General features: G+C 42.9%; 1 protein-coding gene across 1 annotated transcript in view; it reads right to left on the bottom strand.

Annotated features, from left to right (window-relative positions):
- The window catches only part of LOC104634085 (vasoactive intestinal polypeptide receptor), a 121932-nt gene that overhangs the window by 64084 nt on the left and 33486 nt on the right, over nucleotides 1–24362 (bottom strand). Inside the window, exons 2-3 of the mRNA XM_075746812.1 lie at nucleotides 21680–21776; nucleotides 3606–3713 (exon numbers count right to left, since the gene is read on the bottom strand). Coding sequence (XP_075602927.1) covers nucleotides 3606–3713; nucleotides 21680–21776 — 205 coding nt within the window. The remainder of the gene's footprint in view (nucleotides 1–3605; nucleotides 3714–21679; nucleotides 21777–24362) is intronic.

Below are 24362 nucleotides of genomic sequence, written 5' to 3'. Positions count from 1 at the left end.
CTAGATCACTTGAAAATAGGAATATACCAGAATTAATGATGAATTGCAGTCCTTGCAGTCACTAGTCCCACTAAGCATAAGGAAGGGAAGTAGAACTGGAAAGAGAAGTAAAGCACATTCATAATGTGTAAATTTAGAGCACCAGAGGAAAAAAGGAATTTGGCAATCCCAAAACCCAGAAGGATCTCACCCTCATTGAATGGGATTCCAGAACTTGGTTATTCCCATCCCTGCCCCCTTAAGTTAATTAACGTCATAGCTGAAGCTTAAAAAATGTCAGTGCTAATTTTTACTGTTTAACTTGTGCACGATGGACAATTTGCTCTTGTAGAAACTGTGGGAAACAAATCCCTATTACAAATGTCATCTGCTATGTATTGAAAGAAAGCTGGAACGCTCTGGTCAAGCAATAGCAAGTAATGCACTTTAATAACGAAAGCTGCCAAAAATATTTCCATGCATCTCCTTCACATGGTACTGACGAATGTCATGAAATAATGAAAATCTTCTGGATTTGTGAATGGCATAAAAATTTAATGTCAAATGACATCAGGACTATGCTAGGCATTTCAAGGTTTCTAAATGCCACGAGATATTTTATCCTTTACTTACCATGAGATAGGATATTAGTCATCGAAGAGCACATTCTCCATTAGGCAGGAAAATCACATTAACTCTTTGTTTCCTAGTATTTCACCCTTTTCCTGCTATAAATATAAACAAGGTTTTCTCTTGGTCACAACTTTGGTATAAGCTTTTATGTTCCTCCAAAGGGATCAAAGAGTAAGACATAACCATTAACCAGACGATTGATTTCCTTGAAAGCTATTCAATGATACTCACTACTACAAAGGAAGAACTGCTTCACAAACTTTAATGGCATTAATTTTGCAACAAATCCTATAAAACAAGAGGCAATCTTACTCTCCCTTTATTTAAGACCATTTTTGCTTTCCACTTTTGTTTAAGATTGTACAAAGTGCACAGCTCAGAGAAAATCAAAGCTGTTGTTTCTGCTTTGGAAATGGCATCAGTTCCTCTGTTTACAGAAGGAGATGCTAGCATGTGTGCTCTGCAAAGGTGGGATTCACCCGTATTTTAAGACATCCACATCTGCCAGAGCCATTCTACAATCATACGATTGTAAATGGAGAGAAACAAGCAGTTTAATGGTGCTATCCAACTCATCCTGAAGTTAAAGTCCAAAAGTCAGCTGAACTGCACCTCTGAAGAGTCTATTTCTCACCACTGACTGCAAAACAAGCTCAGACATAGGTTTATGTATGGAAAACTCTAAAATCCGTTGATATGAACACCATTCCGGGTTAAAAATCAATTCCCCAAACACAGGTATCCTAGTGCAAGTTGAGGCATCCTCATGGATTTCTTAGATCCCCCAGGGTACCTCAGATTGCACCAGATGCTTATGTTTAGGAAGCTGAACGGGGCCCTCACTGTCCACAGTGTAGGTACTTACCTGCGAGCTTAGTGTCTGCACTTCTACTACACGCCATAGAAAATCTATCACTACAGCGAACGACATCGAAAGAGCTGTTCAGGTTCCTACATACAGTTGTCTGTTGGCTGCACTGGCTACATTACTGTTGAGATTAATGGGATCCTAGACACCTATCTCACACAGACACACCTGCATTAGGAACAGGAAAATTTAAGAGTGCTGAATCCCCTTTATCTAACAAAGCAAGTCACCCTGTGTTTCATCATACTAAATGAGAAGAAATATTTTCATGGTGCTGTTCATTTACGATGAGATGAATCACGCCCTAGCCGTCACTGACCAAACCAGCCAGCTCTCCAATGACTGGAAATCCTGGGTGACAGTCAGATGCAGAAAACTACATTTAATCAGAAGAAACTCATCCAAAGCAATGTGAAACCCCCCTAGAAGGCTGCTGGCATATTGCCAGCTGCAAAGCTAGATGACATTTGCTGAGCTCACTGCTCACAGAGCATCACAAATGCCAGCAGCCACACTATAACATGGGTATGTAGGGAAGGGTCATGTGTTGGCTTGTGCTTGAGGGTCTTTCTTGGCCTGGCACGTTAAGTGCACAGAGAGCCCAAGTGATGCCCTGACTGCTCTTGGTGGAGTCTCCCAGAAGAGGAACCATTCACTTACCTAAGCATAGGTCTTTTGAAATGCTCTTAAGTACCTGAGACATCCAATGACACGTGAACTATGGGAGATGTACATCTCCTGCTTTCCGCAGGAGAACCTGGAGACCATCTGAGATGTCCTAGGACATCTAAGAGAGCAGAAGATGCTCGAGTGGGCAGCTTTATTAAGTCTCATAAGCCTGTCCTAGAGCACAATTGAAGGCATCCCAGTTTCATTAGCTTAAGTTCAACACAGCCACAATGATACATATATATGACCATATATATACACACACACAATATAATACATATATTTTACTTCCATCACTGCTCTGCTCTGGTGGGATAAGTATTAGAAAATCTTCTTAGAGGGTTTTTTTCTTCCTGTTTATCTAACTCTGCTGCATCTCTAAAACCCAGTGAGCGAATGCTGTGCTCAGGGGAGGAGAGGGCACAAAGCATCAACAGCAGGCAATTATTCCACATGGCTGGACCAACACGCAGGGGTCTTGTTCCTCAAGATGTGACGTTACAGCAGCTTCTGCCTGCTTTCCCTGGGTGTTGATGCAACAGCAATGAACTACTGGGAAGTTTTGGGAAAAGGGAGGTTACAGCACTAGAAGACAACTCTGAGGATTTTGTGTTTCCTTTCTGGGTCTACAAAGACTTTTGGTGTGCCCTTGGTCAAGTCATGTACTCAGCGTGTGCTGGTTAGTCAGTGTAGTGTCCTGGTCTGTTAAACAGGGACGACACTGTATTCTTACTCCCATTCATAACCCATCATATGTGTTTGGACTGTAAGGCTGTAAAAGTGGAGAGTTCTCAGCTTGTTGCATAATCTCCAGTGCAAAAGAGCTTAATTATCTGTGGAGGTCTGCAGGGCTACTATAATAAAAATAGTAAATAACAACTATAAACTAGCAGGAGACAAAGAGTCCTGTTGCCACATGGCCCTGGAGATCTGAGTTTTAAATTAAAGCTTCCTAGAACATGCTGAACAGTGAGTTAAGCTACTTTGTCCATTAACCTTCCCTGCCCATTATTTGTCAGGTTAACTTCTTGGCCTGTGGCCCAATTTGTCATTTCAGCAGAAAAATACTTTATTACACACAGTTTCAGCTTGTTTATTTTATGTCAGAGACTTAATTAATTATAGTGCTAAACTGTTCATTTCATACAACAAACATACTATTACACAGGTTGATTTAATTCTCACTGCATGACATCCATATTATTGGATTTTCCCAGGAGTCATTTTTGCATCCCTATGATCCAGAGTAGCATGCGACACTGCAAGAAGGATAGGGAGGATGCTCTAATGGTTTGGGCATTCATGTATGGCTTGGAAACCTCCTTTACTTTGTGTAAAGAACTTGTTTCTCTCTCTGATTATACCAAGAAGCTTCCTCTGTGGTTCGGTGTGAAACCCTACAGGCAGTGAAACCATAAACCCCTTTCAATGAGATTAGCTGTCTGGTTTTGCTTACCGAGAAAAGTGGTGAGGAATCTGAAGTACTTTGGGCATGGCCGTACCACAACTTCTCCCACCTCCGCTTCAGGCCAGCACGTGATATTGTCCCATTGCCTTCTGCAACCTGGGGAACAGAGAAAAGCAGATGGTAGAACAAGCACGAGTGGTATCTGCTGGATGGAGCAGAGGAACCGGGACAGTGCAGAACAGCTGAGCAAAGGCACGTGGAGCCTCCCACCTCGGTGCAGGCACCTTTTGGAAAGAAAGGCACAGAAATATTTTATTTAAACATGTGGCTTTCAGCTACCTCAGTCCATGAAATTCAGCACTGGTGGTGTCTGTAATTTTCCAGAAATTAGCAGAGAAAGAACAGCAGATGGGTGCAAGAACCAGGCAAATCAGAGTTAACAGAGAACAGTGCCTTTTTTACATAAAAAAGGCAGAAATGCCTAATTAAATATCACTCTTCCTTGCCCTTATCTCTCCCCGTTGCATTAAAACACCTAGTCTGAACATGTGAGACATTCTCCCCTTCTTCTCTGCTTCCCCCAAACTTCTGTGACTAGCTTTTTCTTCCCCTTGAAATGAGATGATTGCACAGGGGATGTGCTCAGCAGGAAGGGGACACTATGACAATCAAGGGATCAGGAGCCAAATCCCTTCCCCAGAAGCAGTTTTCCTCCTTAAAAAGAGTGAAGGCACAAAACACTCTGGGAGGCTGAGGGGGCACCGTGCTGTCACCAGGAGATGCTCTCTATGGAAGGGTAGTCCACTCCTAGCTACCCAATCTAGGAATGAAAATACAACCAATGGAGCTAACTTCAGGGAGAAAACATTGGATTTTGTTAAAATTAAGTATTTCTGAAGATTATTTGAATTGAATAAAAACTTTCTGGGAGAAAAAAATCATCAGGCATGTCCTTCCTAGAGAGTTATAATATGTGGTTCTGATTTTGTCCTTTTATTTCTGCTTTCTCAAAAGGTATCACATCCGTGCTGCACTGTTGAATAATGTAACATTAGCACCGACGCCAAAAGGAGTTGGCAGACTTCAATTAAAAAAAAATTCAGATGTGTTTTTGTCTCAACATGTTACATATATTACAGTTCTAACTAGAATGTTGAAAACATTTCCTTCCCTTTAAATTTCCAACAGACAGGCGCTTCAGTCACTCCCCGGGTTGGATAGATGGGTTGTCAACAGACCTCGCTTTTTTATAGCACCTCTGGTCTCGGTTATTTGTCATGCCCCATTAGATTGCAACACTTCCTCAAATGTGACTAACGTGTTGCTGTTAAGGTCAACAGCCTAACAAGGGAAACTAGAATATGAAGAAGAAAGCTTTGAGAAAATACTTTTCACACGTAAGGAAAGGGAACTATGAAAACCACTGTCAAGCTGCATTTCGTGGTAATTATATCCCGATCTGAAATTCCTCCTTTAAATCATCTTTACTACTTGAGCTAAGAAAAAGGCTGGTGTCATCATCAGTCTGTCCAGACTGAGGCAGCGTGCTGTCTCAGATCAATAAAGAGAGCACACGAAAATGCTTTGAAGCTGAAAAAGAACCCTCAGCTCTCTTTCAAAGTTATTTTACAGGTTTTTCCTTCCTTCTTTCATGAGCAAACAGAACTTTTGAAATGAAGTCCTGAGGTGAGTTTATCGGAGCCTGAAAAGCGGAATGACTGACGGTATCTTCTTCATGCATGCTCTTCTGCAGCGTTCATTAAAATTCAGTTTTCAGGTTTCTACTATCTGGTGCAAAGCTCAGTTTCCACAGCGGCATACTTATCTGCCACCAAACAGCCAGCAGCTCCAAAAGTATTAAGATATTAGATATTCTGCCCATGGAAAATAGATGATTTAATGACAGGATCTTTGATGTTCTACAATCTTTCCCTCCATCAACCTCAACAAATTATAGTGCACCTATTACCTCAGGACAGGTTATAATGCAAAATAAAATACAAGGTGGTAGTATCAGATGGATTTTTAAATGTCCTGAATTACGGTCTTTTAGAATTTTTGTGATCCGTATCTTTTTCTGTGTTAGCATTTTTCACTACCACCTGTGATGCATGAGAAAGTCTTTTAGGTATTCACTTTTGTAACAAAAGCTCTTTTTCATTAAAATAAAGACGCACAAGACTGGTCTTGCAAAACAAACAAAGTGGATCTTTAAAAATTATTGCTTCTGTAAAGACCTCTCATATCTGCATATTAGCTCTTCCAACACCATTCTTCCCTACTGCCCCCCCAAGATGCACTGACACGATTTGGGCAGCTGCCAGGAAGGGTCCAGGTTTTAAAGGAGGGATTCATATCCCTAAATTTATGCATCTAAAAGTCAGACATGTAAATCTGAAGAAAGCAATGGAAACCAGAGCTGTGGCTGGCAGTTCGCGTCACCGTAGGATGGTTATCTAAAGTTCAGGAAATGAATCATCCTTTGGAGGTGTCCTCTTCTCTCCAAGGACTAGAAGAGGGCCTCCATGAGTAACTCCAGTTTAATGAATTGGAACAACATGAAGATTGACACCTGCAAGATGCTTTGTTTGCATTTGCAGTCCAACGCTTACTGCTCGCCTGTCCATCCAAACCAGGATACAGACAGCCTATATCAAATACCTTCCAGAAAACGGTTGTCTTTCTCCAAAACTGACAGACCTTAGCTGGCACACTGCTGGGATCAGGGGGTTGGCTGGCAATATTCACTCATGTCACTGTGACAGATCAATACCTGAGAAAATGATTTGAGGGCAGAAACAGCTGCAATGTGCCTTGGAAAAGGGAAATCTCTGTCTTCCCTGTGGCATCTCTTGGCCTTCATGGATGCAATAAAGATGACGATTTGTTTTGCCTGATTAAATCACATTTGGTGATTACTAAGTGCTTCTCCATTAATTAATTACAGATGTTGTCTTCTTCCTTGCACTGCAGGAAGAATACAAAGGTGTTTATCAAGGCAGCAGGTGGAAATGAGCCATGAACACACCTCCCCTTCAACTCCATTTCAATCCAAAGAACCGCTCTGCTCATTTGCTTGTTATCAAAAGCCAAGGGATACACACTGCCAAGGGCTGTGTTTTGCTTCAAAAAGGATCACAAGTGAGTCTGGAGAAACACTGTGTAAAAACAAGCGTGTGACTTTTTCAAGATGGTAGCATTTACCGTGTCCTTGCATAATCAGGTACACTCTTTAAACTCTTGTCATTACAAATATATATATATATATATAAAAAAAATATATGAAAGAGTCTTTTCCTTTTCAATTATTTTAACTGTGATTTCCAGTCAGACACTCGGTTTTGTCCTGCTTTTGCCTGGTAGAACGTGAAGTGCTCTCTGGAGCCATATACCTTCTTCTGGAGGGCTGCACGGAGAAATTGTTCACTCTAAGGAAGCTGCCTTTTAACCTTACTTCAGATAAACAGATCAAACTGCTCATCATCGCACTGTAAGCTGTGCAGCTAGTGTAATTACTAGCAGCCACCTCTCTCCCTCCTGAAATGGGGTCCTGAAGTCTTGCTCAAGTAGGACCACAAATGAATGGGCGGCCACATGCTGGAGCTCAGATCTTTACATTCAGCAGCTCAGCCTCCCTCTTTGCCAGTCAAGTGCCCCAAGTGCAAGCCAACGGCTGCATCAGCCTCAGCTAGGCTTTGGAGAGCCTTCCTCTAAGAGGCTCTGAAGCAGAAGTGGTTGAAGACCACTGACACAGTCCTGGCTGCAGTGGGTTAAGAAACCCCACCACAGCTGCAGAAGGTGATAATCTTTTCCACTGTCTTCTCTAAATGTGAATCAGAGCTCGGGCCCTCATTTCCTCTCCCTTTAAAAGGTTAATAAACAGAAAACAGGCCAGTTGTCATGAGGCACAGGTATACAGTGGTCTGCAGAAGCAGCAGAATAGAATGCAACAAACATTTATTTGGGTCACGTCTACACTTACAGAAAATATACGGTCAAAGCTTATCTAGGAAGGATCAGAGGATAACTTTCCTTCATGAATAGACATGACTTCCAGAGCTCTGGCACGGCTCTGAGATGTGACTAGGTTTGGCTGAGGAAGGAAATGAATGTAGGCTGGTGCCAGACACGCTCTTAACCCAGGTGAACTGCCAATTCAGAAAAAAAGACCTTTCAGCACATCTCTCATTCGCACCAAATCCTCCCTAATGAATGGGGTTACTCCTGGTGTCTTCTGAAGGACATTCACACACAAGACTTTTGCTCTTTGAATCCACGTTCAGTTGCAAAGATACTCGCTTGACTCCTGGGGTATCTCGGGATCTCTGCATACCTCTCACCACCCACAGGCAGATAACAACAAGGCAAAGGTGCAGTTTGATTAAGCCAAGCTGAGATATCACAAGGTGCCATCGCAGGCTGGTCTGCTTGCAATGGAAACTCACTTTCGCTCCAATTTGACATCAGCAGGCAGTTTCCAACGTCTCTGGAGCTAGGACTGTAAATAGCTATCGGGTGACGTTTATTCTCCCACTGACAGCTCATGCAGAAGTGCAGCCTTGGTGCTCTCTCCTGGTTTGCTCAGTTTGGTCTCACTACAACCAGTTGTTATTGCATTGACCTTCTTGACCCACTCAAGCACCAAGCTTTTGGCTGACTGAAGAAAACAGACCCCAAAAGACAGTCCCTGTAATAATCTACTAAGTCATTTCCAGACAAGCAGCTTGAATTCTGTCACAGTAGAGGCTAGGAAAACCCATCACCAGCCTTGGGTTACTACTACTGCCCCAGACTCCAATGAGCAGAGACTTCCTGAATCAGGGATGATATATTTACATCTTAAAGGTTGTATGTAATAAGAAAAAATACCTTAAATAGATTCTTTTTCTTCCATAAAGTTTTTAAGTTAAATGCAATTTCATTTTGCTTTTCAACCCATGGAAATTTTTAAAATTCACAACCAAGGAGTTTCACAGCTAAAGTGTCCACTGAAAGAAAAAAATACATCCTCTTCTGAATTCGCTTTGAACCTGCTCATTGCTGGTTTCATTAGGAATTGCCTAGTTCTTTTACAAAGACAGAAATATTCATAACCTAACCACAATATGCCTTTCCCTGGAGAGTAAAAACATAAAATCCTCTTTCATATCCCTCCTCAGGCATCTCTTTTTCAAGCTGAAGTGTCCTAGCCTATTTAGGTGCTTCTAGCATGGAAGCAGTTCCCTATCATTTCTGCCTTGTATCTTTTCTGTTTTTAACTCTACCCCATCCTGCCCTGCCATGGACTTGCAGAATAGGGTTTTACCTTATTATTCTGTGACAGATTGGGTTTGACCAGGGCTAGCTTGGCTCCAAAGTTTCACTACACGAATCCTCCCACGCTTCCCTGCAAAATTCAACCCTTTCCCTCCCGTTGTCACTGCTGTGCCCTCCTCCCCGCAGCCCCACTCATACACTCAAGCATCCTGCGGGCATCTCTTCTCCCCCAGCTCCGTCTCATCACCTTTTTATTTTTATCCACACTGACAGTCTGCTTGGAAGCAAACCCATCCCCCCACCAGAGCTCTCCTTTCAACTTTCCACAGCTTTGCATTTAATTTGGATATTTTTTGCCTGTCATGCTGCCTGCTATCACTCCAGCACTGTAGGCAGCATGTGACAGAGAAACCACTTCACCAAAGGAAAACCACAATCCTGCCAGGACGTGCAAAACCCTGACTCTGTAGCATTTCCTTCCCACCACTGATGTGCTCTTTGTGGCACACTGATGCTCCTTTATTCATCCCCCAGTGAGGGATCTGCAGTCCCAATTCAGCAGAAAAAGGATCCCCAGGTTAAAGGTAAGTGAAAAGAATTTACCTTGGACTTTGTCTCAATATCCATGGCAAGACAAAGATATCGACTTAATTTTCCCCACTCTGTGTACAAGCCAGAGAGTAACAAGAACACCATTACTCGCTATAAAAACTGGTTTGCACTTCTGCAGTGACTTCAAGAGAAAGCTGTCCAAGCACTCAACAGGAAATATGAAAAGATATCTTTCTTCCTAAATGTTTGCAGAAATTTGACTCAAAGACATATGAAGGAAACCTCACCTTAAGCCCCCAGACTGAGTCATTCTAAACAGCGTGAAAGAAATCACCAGAGACTATTTCTGGAGGATTATTTTTAAGCATGAAAATCCTACGAGTTTTTCCATCATCAACTTCTACTAGGAAACAAGTTAAAAAAAAAATAAAAAGTTTCCAATCTTTCAGCCTTTATTTAACCAACAAACTAAATAAATACTTGACTTTTTTCATCCTTCCAGATCACTCTTTTTATAAATCAAACTTGTGAGCTGAGCCCTTCTGCCTACTTCCAGAACATGTAAACTGAAACAAAAGATCCAAGATTTAAGACAAAGATTTACAAAAAGTGAGTTGTCAAAAAGAACTTATCTCCAGTTTAGAGAGATCTCTACTGGTTTAGATCACCAGCACCTAAACAAGAGAGAGATCTCTAGTGCTCTGACATGGAGCATGCTTAAAGGATTATTCCAGGGCTTCCTCATTCCTCACTCAAACCCCCTTGCTCTTCCAGAAGTTATAGAGAACTGGATTTATAGAGAACTGGATTGATAGAGAACCAGACTTTGAATTTAGGTGCCTTCCCTTCCTATATGGCTTTTCCCATGTTGGCACCTCCAGACAGCAATTCGTAGTTAAGATGACTAGGCTCAACCTCCATCAACGCTTTTTTGACTGTTAGGGAGGCGAAGGTGACTACCACCATAAGGTAAATCTAAAACGGGACTCACCCAGGCTGCAGCTCCTCCGCACCTCACTGTCTTGCCTACCAGAAGGAGACAGGGATGTTGCAAGGAGGAAAGTATTATAGATTTTGTGGGTCTTCCTAATAAAACAGGTGAAGCAAGGACAGGATGCATCTCACTGATGGTTTGAGTGCTCTGAGAGTCAGGAGACTTTTCCTCAACTTTCCAACATTTAGTCCAATCTGCATGAATCCCTTGACTTGCTTAAATGTATATGGCAACTTGAATGGTAGCATCAAGATGAGAGCTCAGGGGACCTGGTCGCTCTAATGAAGTGCAAATCCTCCCACTGACCAACTGGTTTGACTTGCTCATTGAAGGCAAACAGGCAAGTGACAGCCCCCTTGGCAATGTGCTCATGACTTACCAATCTGGAGTAAGACGTGGAGAGGTCTCCTATAGCAATTATGGCACGATTAAGAGGAATCTTACCCTGTTGCTACTTTAAAAGATCATCCTATAACTTCAAGACCAAATGACGTGCTTTGCAATGGAGGAGATTTTCAGCCAATGTTGTGTTGCTCTTCACGGTAAATACTGGGCTAAGATATGACACCCCACTGAAAAAAGGAAGAGTAAAATGGAAGTTTCCTCTACAAACTGTAAGCCACAGACTGCCTGCCCTGCTACTAGGAAGATACTGCAGTCCTTACACAAAGCTGGAAAGAGCTTCACCATGTAAAATCTTCATGATCCGTCTCTTGATATTAAATGTGCTGGAGTTTGTGCTGGGAATGTGCTAAATCTAGAGGGGCATCTGCAGAAGCCGGAAAGGCTGTGTGGAAGCCCTGTACCTTAGCTCTGTAGAAATGTCATCGATAATTTAGAAGATTTCCATAATAGAAAGCCTATATAGGCCTGGTGGATGTAAAGCATGGTACCTCTGATCTCAGCTTCTCATGTTCTCCACAATTTCACCTTCCTATGTTAAAAGGTCTGGGTATCAAGAAATAAAAGCACCTAAACTACAAAAAGTCCAGTGCATAGTAAAATCAGTGGAAAAATCTCCACCGGCTGCAGCAGGTTTTGGATCTCGGCCATATATTGTAACGGGAGTTCGACAAAACTTATGGCATATGCAACATTTTCCAATGTATTTATCCTACATAAAAAGATTGGATACCATCATGAAAATGTTCTGATACAGTCAGTGGGAAAACAAAAATAAAAAAAAGATGAGTTAGGAGAGATTTCTTAACCAGAAATCTGACAGGACGTGAGTGGGACAAATACAAGCCGTTGTCAGAAACAAAAGCTCTGCATAGATGGATTTCATCTGAGCAATTATCCAGAGCTTTGAAAATGCTTAGAATTTGCTTTCCATTGGCCTGTAGCAATGGCATTTCTCCTTATTTTTATAACCTTTGCGTAACTAAGGCTGTGTGCATTTATACATTATCCCATGCTAAAAAAGAAGCAACCGAAAAGTCTGATGGCATTTAAAAATGTTACATATTCTCCAAACTAAAATGCCTTTTTTCAGTAGAAGACTTATGTCCACTAAATGGCTGTTAATCCTGACAAGCCACAAGACAGCTGTTCCCAAGTCAGATAAACACTGTTAGAAAGCTTGCAGCCAGGACATGTCAGCAACAGGCAAAACAAAAGCAAAGCCTCCACCCCGACAGCATATAAAGGCATAAAACAGATGTTGTAATGTCATATGATTGTGTCTGTAGAAAGGTGAGGTCAAGGCAAAAATCAGTGCTTAGCTCTACAGAGAATAATGAGGTGCGGTGTAGATCTGTGTTTAAATTCCATCCCGTCGCTGGTAGGTGTCTGGATTTCAAGTGACAGGGTAGGTACAGACAGTGACAAGCAACTGAGGAGGTACCTGAGAATTAGCAGTCCTCAGTGGAGAGGTGCACCCTCCTCGAGCAGCGGGTTACCAAGCAAGGATGGACAGTCAGGTAACAGCTTTGTAGGGAAGACATCTCTGGGTACTATTACCTCAGAAAGAGAGTCATGGCCTGGAAGAATGGCCATTGGCTTTGGACTTCATTGGAGCAGTCAACAAAAAACTCTGGGGGTTGCTCACATCTAAGGGTTGAAGCTGCGTTTACCACCATGGCAACACATGTTTCCTTCTCATGTTTCAGACGCAAACTTTCCTCGTGTGGTGAAGGGAAGGTTACCCTCTGAAAACTACAGGGCAGATTTCTTTCTTTTGAAATTCAAGAGAGCAGGCTCCACCTCTGTAAGAGCTGCAGCATAAAGTGTTGGTGGCTGGGAAGAGTCCCAGAGCAAATGAGGAAAGCGTTAATGAAGGATGACCATTTGGAGGTACCATGCAGTGGCCTGTCCCAAGTGAGTATCATGGCCACTGCCCAATAACCAGAAGAAAAATTTCTGTTAAATAAAAGGCACCTTGACTCTGGTACTGATCCTCTAAGAGAGATAAACAAGAGTCTGGGGTTTAAGGACTTGATGTCACACAGCTGAATTTTTTGCTGTTGTAGGAGGGGGCACATTGTCCAGGAATGGGGAGGACTGATGTCTGGAAGTTGCCTGATGCTGCTCGTCACAGCAAGTCTGAAACCAAGAGGTTCTCTTTGCCTTTAAGGAGATCAAATGTAGGTATTTATTTTAGACTGAACTAAATTCTTCTCCAGGCTTCATTGAATAAGTTGACTGGATCCTCAGGGCTTGATTTAGCTGACCAGCAGTAGCCTTTTAATGCCATTTCTGATGTCCCAGGATATATGAGATTCTTGGAGGGGCTGGTGGATATGGTACAAGACTTATGAGAGCCCTACAAAATTCTTAAATAACTGGAGGCCACACTGATTATCCAAGAGCATCTGATAAGAACTTTGACGTGTAGCTCTAAGGGCTCACAAGAGACAACCCCTGTCCAAGGGTCTGACTATTTTTCTCGACTTTTTTCTTTGACTGCTCTGAACCATGGGGACAACCCTGTCTGCTTGCCCAGAAGCAAGGCCTCTCTGCAGACCTTCTCAGCCTGGAGACAGGTCTCTCCTCCGGCTACACCAGTGCCACCTTACATTATTACCCAGAGTCCCCCTCGGACATCTGCCAAGAAGTGTATTTCCCCTGGAAGCTACCACCCTTCAAGTCTGCCAGTTCAGTGGCTCATCCAGACGCTCCCTTTGCTAATAAGTTTAAACCAGTGGCCTTTTGCTAACGAAAACATCCAACCTCATGTATGCGAAGGTGTAAGGAACACCCACATGAGGACTTCACAAGTCTCAGAGACGTACAACCCTGATGCAGCCAGAAAACACAGCACCTTCCCAGCCTTGGGCGTGTGGTCCATCCGCCCTCCTTCTCCACCCTGCTGTGTGTACTGCCTCAAGTGCTTGAGCTGCAATCAGCCATGTAGTGCCTGCGCTAGTGATGGAACACCTGGAGAGCTGCTGATAACCGGACCATCATACAAATCCAACTGACACATCATCTATCCCAGGAGGTCTTATGCAACTGGAAGGTGAGAATTCACTTGAACTTTTGCAAGCAAGGAACTATTAAATTATTTCTTATCTTACTGCACTATAAACAGATGGTGATGAATAAACAAACTCCTCATTTAAACTTCATTAACGTTTTTCCAGCTTGACTTTTAATTTCCATATGTTCACTGCTTCTTCTCCCATCAAACACGCCTTGACTTCTTCAAGGGAGACTGACACAGAACCCAAAGCTCCAAATTTGGCTTTTCAAGCCAGCCTCCGCTCTAGGCCTGTGGTTCAGGAAAAGCAGTTTACAGAGAATAAACAACACGGGCCATTTCCCACCTGGATTTGTTTGCATGGGACAATGCTGGTGATGAGCTTGCAGGACTCAGCTCTACTGCCCACAAGTGTGAAGCATGTACAAGTTAAGCAGATATGAACAGGCATTGGGAGGGGGATTGGCACTATTTTTTCCCATGTTTTCCATTCTTCTGACTTTTTCATCAGGTTTCAAATTCTGCTTGCAAGACAGACAGGTCTAGATTGCAAATATAAAGTGCAGTGCTGAAGTACTTTAGGTATCAGAAGCAGCTTGACTGTAGCAGCTCCTTGATGGCTATTGGCAATTTTCATTGACACTTAGAAAATCATCTTAGCTATCTCTACTGAACTGTGGGGAAAAGATGGACTAAATTCTGGTCTGACTCTGTGAGATGCTGACAGCCTCCAGCTGTAAAGTTCTGAGCTTGTTTCACTTACATTTCTGCAAGAATTTAGAATCCACATAAAGCTGAATGTTCTCCCTTTTGCAAAGTCCTATACTTGGGAAGCAATAGTGCCATGCACCCATAAAGGCTTGAGAGCAGCTTTGCAGAGAAGGACCTGGAGGTCCTGGAGGACATCAAGTTGAACATGAGCCAGCAATGTGGCCTTGCCACAAAGAAGGTGAATGGTATCCTGGGCTGAATTAGGAGGAGTGTTGCCAGTAAGTTGAGGGAGGTGATCCTTCCCCTCTGCTCAGCACTGGTGAGACTCATCTGGGGTGCTGGGTCCATGTCTGGGCTCCCCAATACATGAGAGACATGGACATACTGGAGAGAATCCAGTAAAGTGCTGCAAAGCAGATTAAGAGCCTGGAGCATCTCACATATGAGGGAAAGGCTAAGAGAGTTGGGACTGTTTGGCCTAGAGAAGACTTGGGGGGGATCTTATCAATGTGTATAAATATCCGATGGTGTTCAGGAGAAAGCAAAGAAAACAGAGAGGCAATGGGCACAAACTGGAAAACAGGAAATTCCATTTAAACATAAGATTTTTTTTCCCCCTGTTAAAATACTTAAACACTGGAACAAGTCGTAGGGTTTGTGGAGTCTCTATTCCTGGATATTCAAAATCCAACTGGACATGACCCTAAGCAACCCGATTTGGTTGACCATGCTTTAATCAGGGGTTTGGAGTAGAAGATATCAGGAGGTCCCTACCAAACTCAGTGATTTTGTGATATTAAGCCAAGGAACTATGTTAATGCGGAAAACTGCATCCCATCTCCTCGGGTCATCAGGCTCTGGTGTCACGAGTCTTCTGTGGTTTAAAGCTCTCCTCTCTGCTCTTAAATATCTTCCCTCATATTCAAACTTCCATGACATTAAACTCCAAAACTGGGTCAGGATTCCTGCGCCCAAGTGCTGCCTCCTATTCCCACCACCCTCCATGAAGGCTGTTTACCGTATGATGCCATGCTTCCTGCACAGCGGCATCGTCTCCAGAGCTGCTCATCCCACTCAAACACGAGTCACAGTACTTCATTCAACTCCCATCCCTAAATTACTCTCCCGCTTCTTAAAGAATACCTGATTGCAGAGGGAAGTGATTAGCAATAATGGGATAAACAGATAATGAGCTGAGCCAACCAACCTAGACCTGCTTGCTTTTCTTGGCTTTTAAAAGAAAAAAGCAAGATCCCTTTCAGCCTAACCCTTGGGAGAGCTTCTCTGCTGCTACTAACTGAACTACCAGCTAAGCAGTCCATCTTGCATGCAGATGTCCTGGCTGAAAAAGTATCATCTGGAGTAAAAGCCTGGGTTTAAGTGGGGCTGGAATTGCTGCCTGCACTTTTGAAATATGTTTGTAAGCATTTTCAAAGTAATGCAGAGGACTGAAGAACTCTATTTATTATAAGCTCCTAAAACTACTCAGAGCCTTGGAGAACCCCAAGCTGTGGAATTGCCTTATTTATTTGTTTCACATTGCGGTGGTGGGAGATGCCACCCAATAAGCAGCCCTGTACAGCCAGAGAGCAAAGAGAAAGGGAAAGAAGACAGCCCAAGCAGCTACTGGGCAGCTCGCAGCCTGCTATCACAGCAGCTGCTGGCAGCGCGCAAACGCCTGTCTACAAAGCAATTCTTAAAAACCTCATCGTGCTGGACCAGCAGGGCAGCAGAGAGAGCTCCCACTGAAGGCATTCAGGTCCTGGGACTGACTTGGCTGAACTCATCCTGGAGTTGCCCAAGCAGGACTCTAACAGCCACTGGCTGCTGAAAATTTGGGATGACCTGGAGATCCTTTGAACAATGCAGCTGAACCCCCAAACCTGACCTGCTACTGGTTGCAGAGAGCAGTGCTGCAGAGTCGCTGGTGGTGTAACTGCACCCAGATGCTGCTGAGCTAAATGGATGTTATACCACCGCATTGCTTGGCACTGGCATATAGGGCAGCACAGCTTTGTATATGTTAGATATAACTCGAGCATCCCCAAGGAACTCCCTAAGCAGCTCCTGGGAAAACATCATCCACAAAAACCTGCACCCGCAGCCATTGCAGATTGATGTACGATAGTATGTACAGATTTATTTGGGAGAAGAGAGGTGGAGAACGAGAAGAGGCAATCTAACCATGAATTTTCTCTTTTGGGGTGTTATTTCTTTCCAGACACATAGTAGCTTCCTCTAATTTTAAATTCTATGTGCAGCCAAAATACTGCATTTCCCATTCCCCTGTCTACTCACAGTACTTTTGTAAGATCAAATCATAAAACAGCTGGACACTTTTCAATGTGTTTGTTCTTACCTCACCCCTGCTAGATAGGAAAATAGTATTATTTCTAATTTAAATAGGAAAACTAAGTCCAAGAGATCCAGGAGCCACCTTAACTGCGGCAACAGTGCTGCTGTAGTTGCAATAATCTAAGGATATCAAGCAAGGCAAAGTTCGTAGGGAAACCAGCATGGAGTGGGATTAAAATAAATTTAGGGTGGGAAATTAAGGCATCCACAGTTAATGATTCATACTTGCATGATTTCATTACAAGCAGACATGATCTGTGTCTTCATGGTATTTTATCTAGTGCATCCCAGCCATGCCTGCCATGAGAATGGCCCATTTTCTGCAAGGAAAGCCAGACACCTTACCCATAACAAACCCACAAATTTTCCTAGTCCAACACTCGGGTACATCTGTGTGTGATGCAATCCAGCAACACTTTCTCCTTGGCTGCATGATAAGGGGAGGAATAACCAAACCTCATTTTCCAAAATGTCAAAACCCAGTCTTCTACGTCACTTCATAGGAATGGTGCAAGCAGCCTCACCGAGCTGAGTTTTAGGTCCTTTAGGAACAGAGACTACACCAAGATTGAGATAAGGCATTTTGTACCTCATCTCCTGCACTGAGCAGGGAAGAATCCTGCCACTGGCACAGGAACAGGCTTTTCAGAACTTTTTTTTAGTAATGCCTCAAATTATATTGTGAGCACTCTTTGGGGGCCAAAGGGCTTGAAAGATCATCTAACAAATACCCAAGTGAACGTTTAGCTTCCTGAAATGCAATTCTGTATGTGAATGAACAGATTCATCACTCCTGATGATGGAGTTGGGACTTCACCTCATTTGGCCAAATCCCCTCCAAGCAAGAGGGGATTTGCTTGGAACACCAGGACAGGAATCATCTGCAAAGTGTAGTTATTTCCAACACAGCTGAGCTGCTCACTAAGAGTCTCGTCATAGTAAACGAAGATCTCGTCAACAGGCAAGATAATCTGAGCATGATTCATCACATCCTAAAAGAGATGCCTACACTTGGCCAGAATACACTAGAGCTACATAAAATCAAGTGAAAGAAATCACTCACCAAAAGTCATTCCCATGCAATGGCTATTTGCCCGTGTGAAACAAACTGGTGTCAGTCTATTTAGTCTAAATTTTAATGGTAAAGAATCCACTTCTGCATTGAATCACAATTTTAACTTTACATCTTTACTACTTATTTCAGCGTGGAGGTAAAAGCATAACAAGGCAGAGGACAGCAAGGGCAGTCCTGCTTATGAAATCCAATCTCGTGCTGCAATACGCAACTGCATCCTACACACCCTTTCATAAACTGGGCAAGTTCTGCCATGAAGTCAATAAAACACTCCTTCCTGCAGACCTCCAGAAAGGCTGTTCAGTATCCTCCGATGGTTACAAACTTCCTTTAAAGTGCAGACTTTGATCTCACAGCCGTTTTATTCTCCTGTGTACACAGCCAGCTTAAACTGGTCTTCCCTGCTGTTTTCTCCCCAGCTGCATCTTCTGCAGCCCTTCCTGTGCTGAACAGCTAACCTCTTCCCATCAGAGGTGGTCAGGCTTTTGTGACCCCTGCGTCTCTCCTGTGACCCTGCTAAAGTCTCCTCAAATGTGGGTAACTTGACTGATACTGAATCACATTCCTAATAGGGAACAGAGAGACTCCCATCCTGCTAATAATAAACAGCAGTCCTGTGGTCCAGCGCTGGTGAGACCAGGATCAGCAATTGGTACCTGCTACCAGCACTGAAAACACAGAGATTTAATCTGAAAAGAAAGCACCCATTTCACTCATGCATATACAGCCACTAAAAAGAATGGGTGTTTGAAGAAAAAATAGCGTTAAGACAGACGTTATTCTTTATCAGTGGAAATCTACCTGCTTATCCTGAGCCAGTGATCGATCTCAGCGCTACCATCAGGTGTTCTTAATAAGTGACTAATCTATCTGACACATCAAATTACATCTGTGATTAAGCCCCTCTGATCAATACAATTGATAACGGCTTCTAAACAAAGCTTTATTTTCAGATTGTACCGAAATGGTGTGTTTCCTTATTTCTACTTGTTTAATTAGAAAGGATAACAAATCGGTTGTTAAACACCAAGTGATTTTCTTTTCGCTGAAAGGATGTGGAATGTGCAGAAGGCAATACACCCACCTGGCCATAAATCAAGGTATTACATTACAGATGGCAGGGAATCTCAATTGCTTTCCATTCTCCTTCTCTGGGGGACTGAATTGTATTAAAATTATATTTTTCCTGGGAGTTTTAATAGGATTTTTTTCTTTCCAGCAACACTGATATTTAACAGTCATCACCTTCATATGATCTCATATCATCACCTTCATAAGATTTCTCCCCAACAAACTTCCCCCTCACCCCCAACCATCAAAGTTTAAAGTTTTATTTTGCAGCTATGCTCAGCCACATTTATCAAGTTATGGAGCCCAACTCCAGAGAAACATCTTTTTCAACCTACTTGTGCTCACATGCTTTGCCTTGAACACTTCAAGGGGCAACTCCATCCCATTCAAACACTTTGAAGTTACCTGACCACACCACTTTCAAAGGAGACTTCTCCGTAAGACGACTCACCCGTAGTCACCCATGTGAGAGCGAACACTTTAGAGATGCTGGCTTCTTTCTGTTCACGGCAAGGGCAGCCACGAGTGTCTAGATAAGAGTCACGTATTGAGCTCTTAAATACCTGCTGATGTTTTGGGGCAAATGGATGACAACTGCTTTCAACACCGTTTGCACTGTAAAATTTGGTCGGACACATGCTGTGTCCCTTGCACACACTTGTTCCACACTGATGTCATCAATGAACATTTCTACCCAGGACATGCAGACGTACATTAACTCAGGAATAGTAGTTACCATCTCCATGGACAAAAAACATTTTATAGTGCTCACAACTGCAATTTCTGCATCAGTCCCATCTAATGACTTTGGGTAGTGACTGGTGGAAATGCAGAATTATCCCCAACCAGTATTTCAGCATTCCATTATGAAAAACAAATTCCAAATGATTTTTACATACTTGCTAGTGCTTGGGCATTAAGGGCTTGCAACATGACTGAGTGTGTTTTTACATCAGAATTGGGAAAAATATTGTCAGTGGTTTAATTCAGAGTAGAGAAAAAAACAAGCTGTTTTGGATTAAACCTTCCAATGAGAAAAATCATTCTGAAAAAGCAGAAAAAAAAAAAAATCTTAACACTTCAAGTATTTATTGTTCTATTTTGAATGTACTGTATTTAACTGAATTTCTTTAAATATCCATGAAAATGAAATGAAACATTTAGTTGGCTTTCAGATGAATGTTTTTAACTACCCTGACTTTTCCCTTTACTGGATTGCAGGAGAACATTTCTTCAAACGGCTCCATTTAACTGTACAGGGACACTTGAAATAGTTTCTGAATCAAAGAAAACCATATCTTAGTAGATAAAAGCAGGGGCCAAAAGCCATCCTTGCATTCAGCAAAGCTCCTCCGGGGATCAGCGTGTCCCCAGGATGCTATTCTATCATTAAGTAGCATTGTGCAGAACAGTCCTTCGGTCTGCAGGCTAACTGCAAGCAATGCCAAGGGAGAGAGGAAGAGAAGGCATTCTCTTCCACTTTTTCCTCTTTAGGAGGTGGGATGCAAATATCAAGCAGGATACGCACCTTCCCACCCCTTCCCCCAGTGATGTGATCCCTTGTTTTCAGAGCCTGACAGCCTACCACTGGTCCCTATACCTCCTTTACTCACAAAACCAGGACCTGTAACTTGAGAGAGGCACTTGGAGGGCGAGAGGTCCAACTCGATGGCTCACTCTTGGGGCTTTGACAGCACTGCTGTGGGATGGGACAGCACCAACACCAAAAGCTTTCTCTCTCTGCCACACCAATCTCTACAATGTGAGACTGAGCATGGGTGGCTGTGTCAAAATTTCCCAACCTCCCTGCAGGCTGCCCACTGGGGAACTGTGTTAGCATCGACCCTTTCAAGATCACCCACTCATGTCCTGGTTTGCAGGTTGGTCTGCAGCTCTTCTGCTCACAGCAACATCCTGCAGACTCTCTGCTGCTCTGAGACACCACGTGCTCAATGCGCAGTGTGCCATGTCAGCTCCTCGAGGGAGACACAGCTCCATGGCTGCTGCCTGAGGCTGGGATGGAGAAACCTTGGGAGGCTGGAGAGCAAAGGTGGCATCATTGACCTGGTCCTCCTCACATGATCATTGAAGCAGGGAGTGGATTAAGGGGACTGGAGAGCCTTCCAGGAGGGCTTCCCAGTGTGGTGTGTGCTCCATGTCTCATGAACAAGGAGATGATCTCAGCCACCTGGCCCAACTTCATAGATACCTTGCAGCATTGGAGCACAGCCTTCCTTCCTCTGCTTTGCCACCAGGACAGGAGCAATTTTGCCACGGGGATAAGAGGGCAGTTCAACAGAAGGAGAAGGTCACCATGACTTCCCGTGAAGGAAACCAAGGCCTACAAGAACTTCAGGCTTTCAGATCCCAGGGAAAAGTTGGTTAAGACACTTCCAGTTCAGAGAGACAGATGTTTGACTGTGATTAAACACACTGAGACACCTAAACTAGGCTTACCCAGCTGGGAGGCAGTGAGTGATCCCCAACGAGCTACTCAAACTCTTGGTTGATTGAATTGTACTTTGGAAGTACCTATTTCTCTCCCTCCTAAGGTAGCAGCTCAACATCAGCGAGAGTGACTGCCCTGCTCCAGCAGCACAAGGGGTGAGAAATGGCATGGGCGAGGCAGATGGGAGGCTGGGTGATGTTGGCTTGCAGGCCAGGGAGAGAAGAGAGCATCCCCATACCTGACGTCTGGTTGTCCCCAGTAAGCTCTGCCAAGCACTGGCTGCGCTCCTCTTCAATCTCCTGCATGATGCTGCACTCCGGACGTGTGCTGGATGCCTGCAGAAAGGGCGAAGAAGAGAGTGAGCAAAACCCATCTGTCCTCAGAGACGTGTTCCTGGGGCATCTGAGGTCTCCTGGGCCACTGCGCAATGGGGATATACATCCAGCCTTATCTTATGTTTGCTTGAGAGGAGTGTAACCCAAGGCCTGCTGAAAAAACATTTACCTCCATGCCTTCCTTAAAAAACCAAAAAACCAACAAAAAAAACCACCCTATTTTTTTTTTTTTCTGATGATCAGGAGCAATTCTGCTCCAGGAACCCCACTTGACTAACCTAACACCAACAGCTATCTAGGGCAGGAAGATAGCAGTTTTAATATTCATGCCAAGAGCAGTGGGATCTGTGTTTACATGGTTTATTCCCTCCGTTCTCACATGGCCTGCCTCCTGGCTCATGCTAATTCAAAGCAAAACAAAACCCAAATCAAATAGGAATGAAATCTCTGATGCAGATTAGGAGATCAAGGAGCTAAAAAATCAGGAAATTCCCAACGACAAGACTTTTTCCCCCACGTGGTTTCTCCTCATTCAGACCTAATTATATTGTGGTTGTAATACAACAGTGGCTATAAATGTTCAGGTAATTAATCGTGGACTCCTTCAAACATGTAATTCATGAACTGCCTCAATCATAAAATGTGCAAATGGCAATTTGCTCTTCAAAAAATGAACAAGGCGCAGGACAACAGGTCACATAACAGAGTGTCCCCTTGTCACCAACAAGCTCTCAACTTGGAGGGAACACCTTGCTTCATTGCTATGGCAATTGCAAGCAGAAATTGAGGTCCCATTATGCACGGCGCTGCGCAAAACTCCTTCTCTTTCAAAGAGACTGGAAACGACATTCAGCAGGGAGAAACCTATTCGGAAACTCAGCTGCAAAGAGATGGCGAGAGGGGAACGATGTGAGGAGAGCAGAAGTCTCGGCTTGAGTTTAGACCATCACTGTTAAATGCGATGCACAAAAAATCATGAGTCAGTGAGCTTCAGGGACAGATTTTTGAGGACAGGGGATGAGCCTTTGCCTGTAAGAAGTCATTGATTCAGTATTCACTCTTGCTGTATTTTGGAAAAAGCATGTATTTTCATCAGAAATAGGCAGAGAAATGGAAAAAAAAAAAAAAAAAAGATCTTTTCATGTCTCGTTTCAAAACGTGTGAGCTCTTTCTCTATCCGTATATTTGCCAGACAACTTTGTAAGACAGAAGGCCCAGAAATCCTTTGAAGGAACAACTGTTTGATGTAAATTGCCCTTTGGATTAAAATTATAAAATAATTTAGCACATTAAATTTATTCTCACCATTTCTTATTAATCCAACCTGCTCTCTTCCCTCTTTCACCCCACGTCTTGTTCAGACTGTAATTTCCTTTAGGTTGGAAATAGGCCTTGCTTAGTAGTATATACACAATTAATTATGTGGTTTTCTAGTCAAATTAAATATAAAAAAACAAACATGAGAATGGAGGGCGGGGAGGAGGAGGAAATTATTTGGAATTGTCTTGGTACTCAGATTTTTCTTTTTCCCAAAGGGAAATAGATCTTAGGAAATTTTATCTTGGCTCATCTAAAATACCATAGATTCATTTTGTTTTGATTTACAGTACTTCTTGCCCTTTTATTTTAACCTTAAAAAAGTGTGAGGGGAAGCGTGAGAGATTTGCAGAACACTTGCTGTAAAAATAAAGATTGAAATGTTTTCAAAACATTCTGACTTTTTCAAAGGAAAGTTTTAACTCTCTGGACTTAAACTATTGCCAAATTCATCTTACATCTATAAATAACTAAAGTTTTCACTCTATAAATTAATTCATACAGCTCTAACTTTGATCAGGCTTGGCAAAACACTGTGTACTTCTACAACATATTTTATTTTTTTCTTTATGCAGTAAATTTTCTACCAAGCCCATTAGCAAGTACTTCACTGCTGCATCTTCCCTTCACTAAAAATGCATGCCTAAATTGGTTGATTGCATATTTACCTCAATGGCCCGATATTTACTTTTGAGTAAATGTTTTATCATCTTTCAAAAAAAATGAGGCCAATTCATCATTAGTATTCTGAAAAGTGGGCTCATGATAGATTCAGGTAAACTTGTTTACAGATGTAATTTTAAAATTCTCATCTTTTTTTAATCCAGTTCAAGAGGAAAGACATCTATGTTAGGCAAACCACTGGAAAAAAGAGTGTCCAATAGCTAAAACACCAAAATATAAGTGATCTTGGTTTTTGCAGAGCTGGTGCTGACTTGCTGTGAGCTTTAAGCAAGGTGGGTGGCTCCATTGACTGAGGGAGGATTTAGGTGCCAGATCTCCACTGATTTCAAGCAAAGCCAGACACTGAGGTGGGATTTAGTCTCCTGAATAGAGATATCTAGCCTCAGTTGAGATGTCCTAGGGTATCCCTCTTGGCCAACAGCTTTCATTCCAGGGGACACAGGCCTGTGTGAATCCTATCTTGGATGTGCCAACCCCAAAATGGCTACCTTGTATATATTAAGCTCTCTAAAACAGTACTAGATACATAAAAGCAAACAAACAGTAGGTTTGCAGAGGACACCAAGTTGGGCAGGAGTGTTGATC

This window comes from Balearica regulorum, chromosome 2 (assembly GCF_011004875.1).
Source record: "Balearica regulorum gibbericeps isolate bBalReg1 chromosome 2, bBalReg1.pri, whole genome shotgun sequence".
NCBI classification, from domain to species: domain Eukaryota; kingdom Metazoa; phylum Chordata; class Aves; order Gruiformes; family Gruidae; genus Balearica; species Balearica regulorum.
This window is presented reverse-complemented; position numbering and strand designations above follow the sequence as displayed.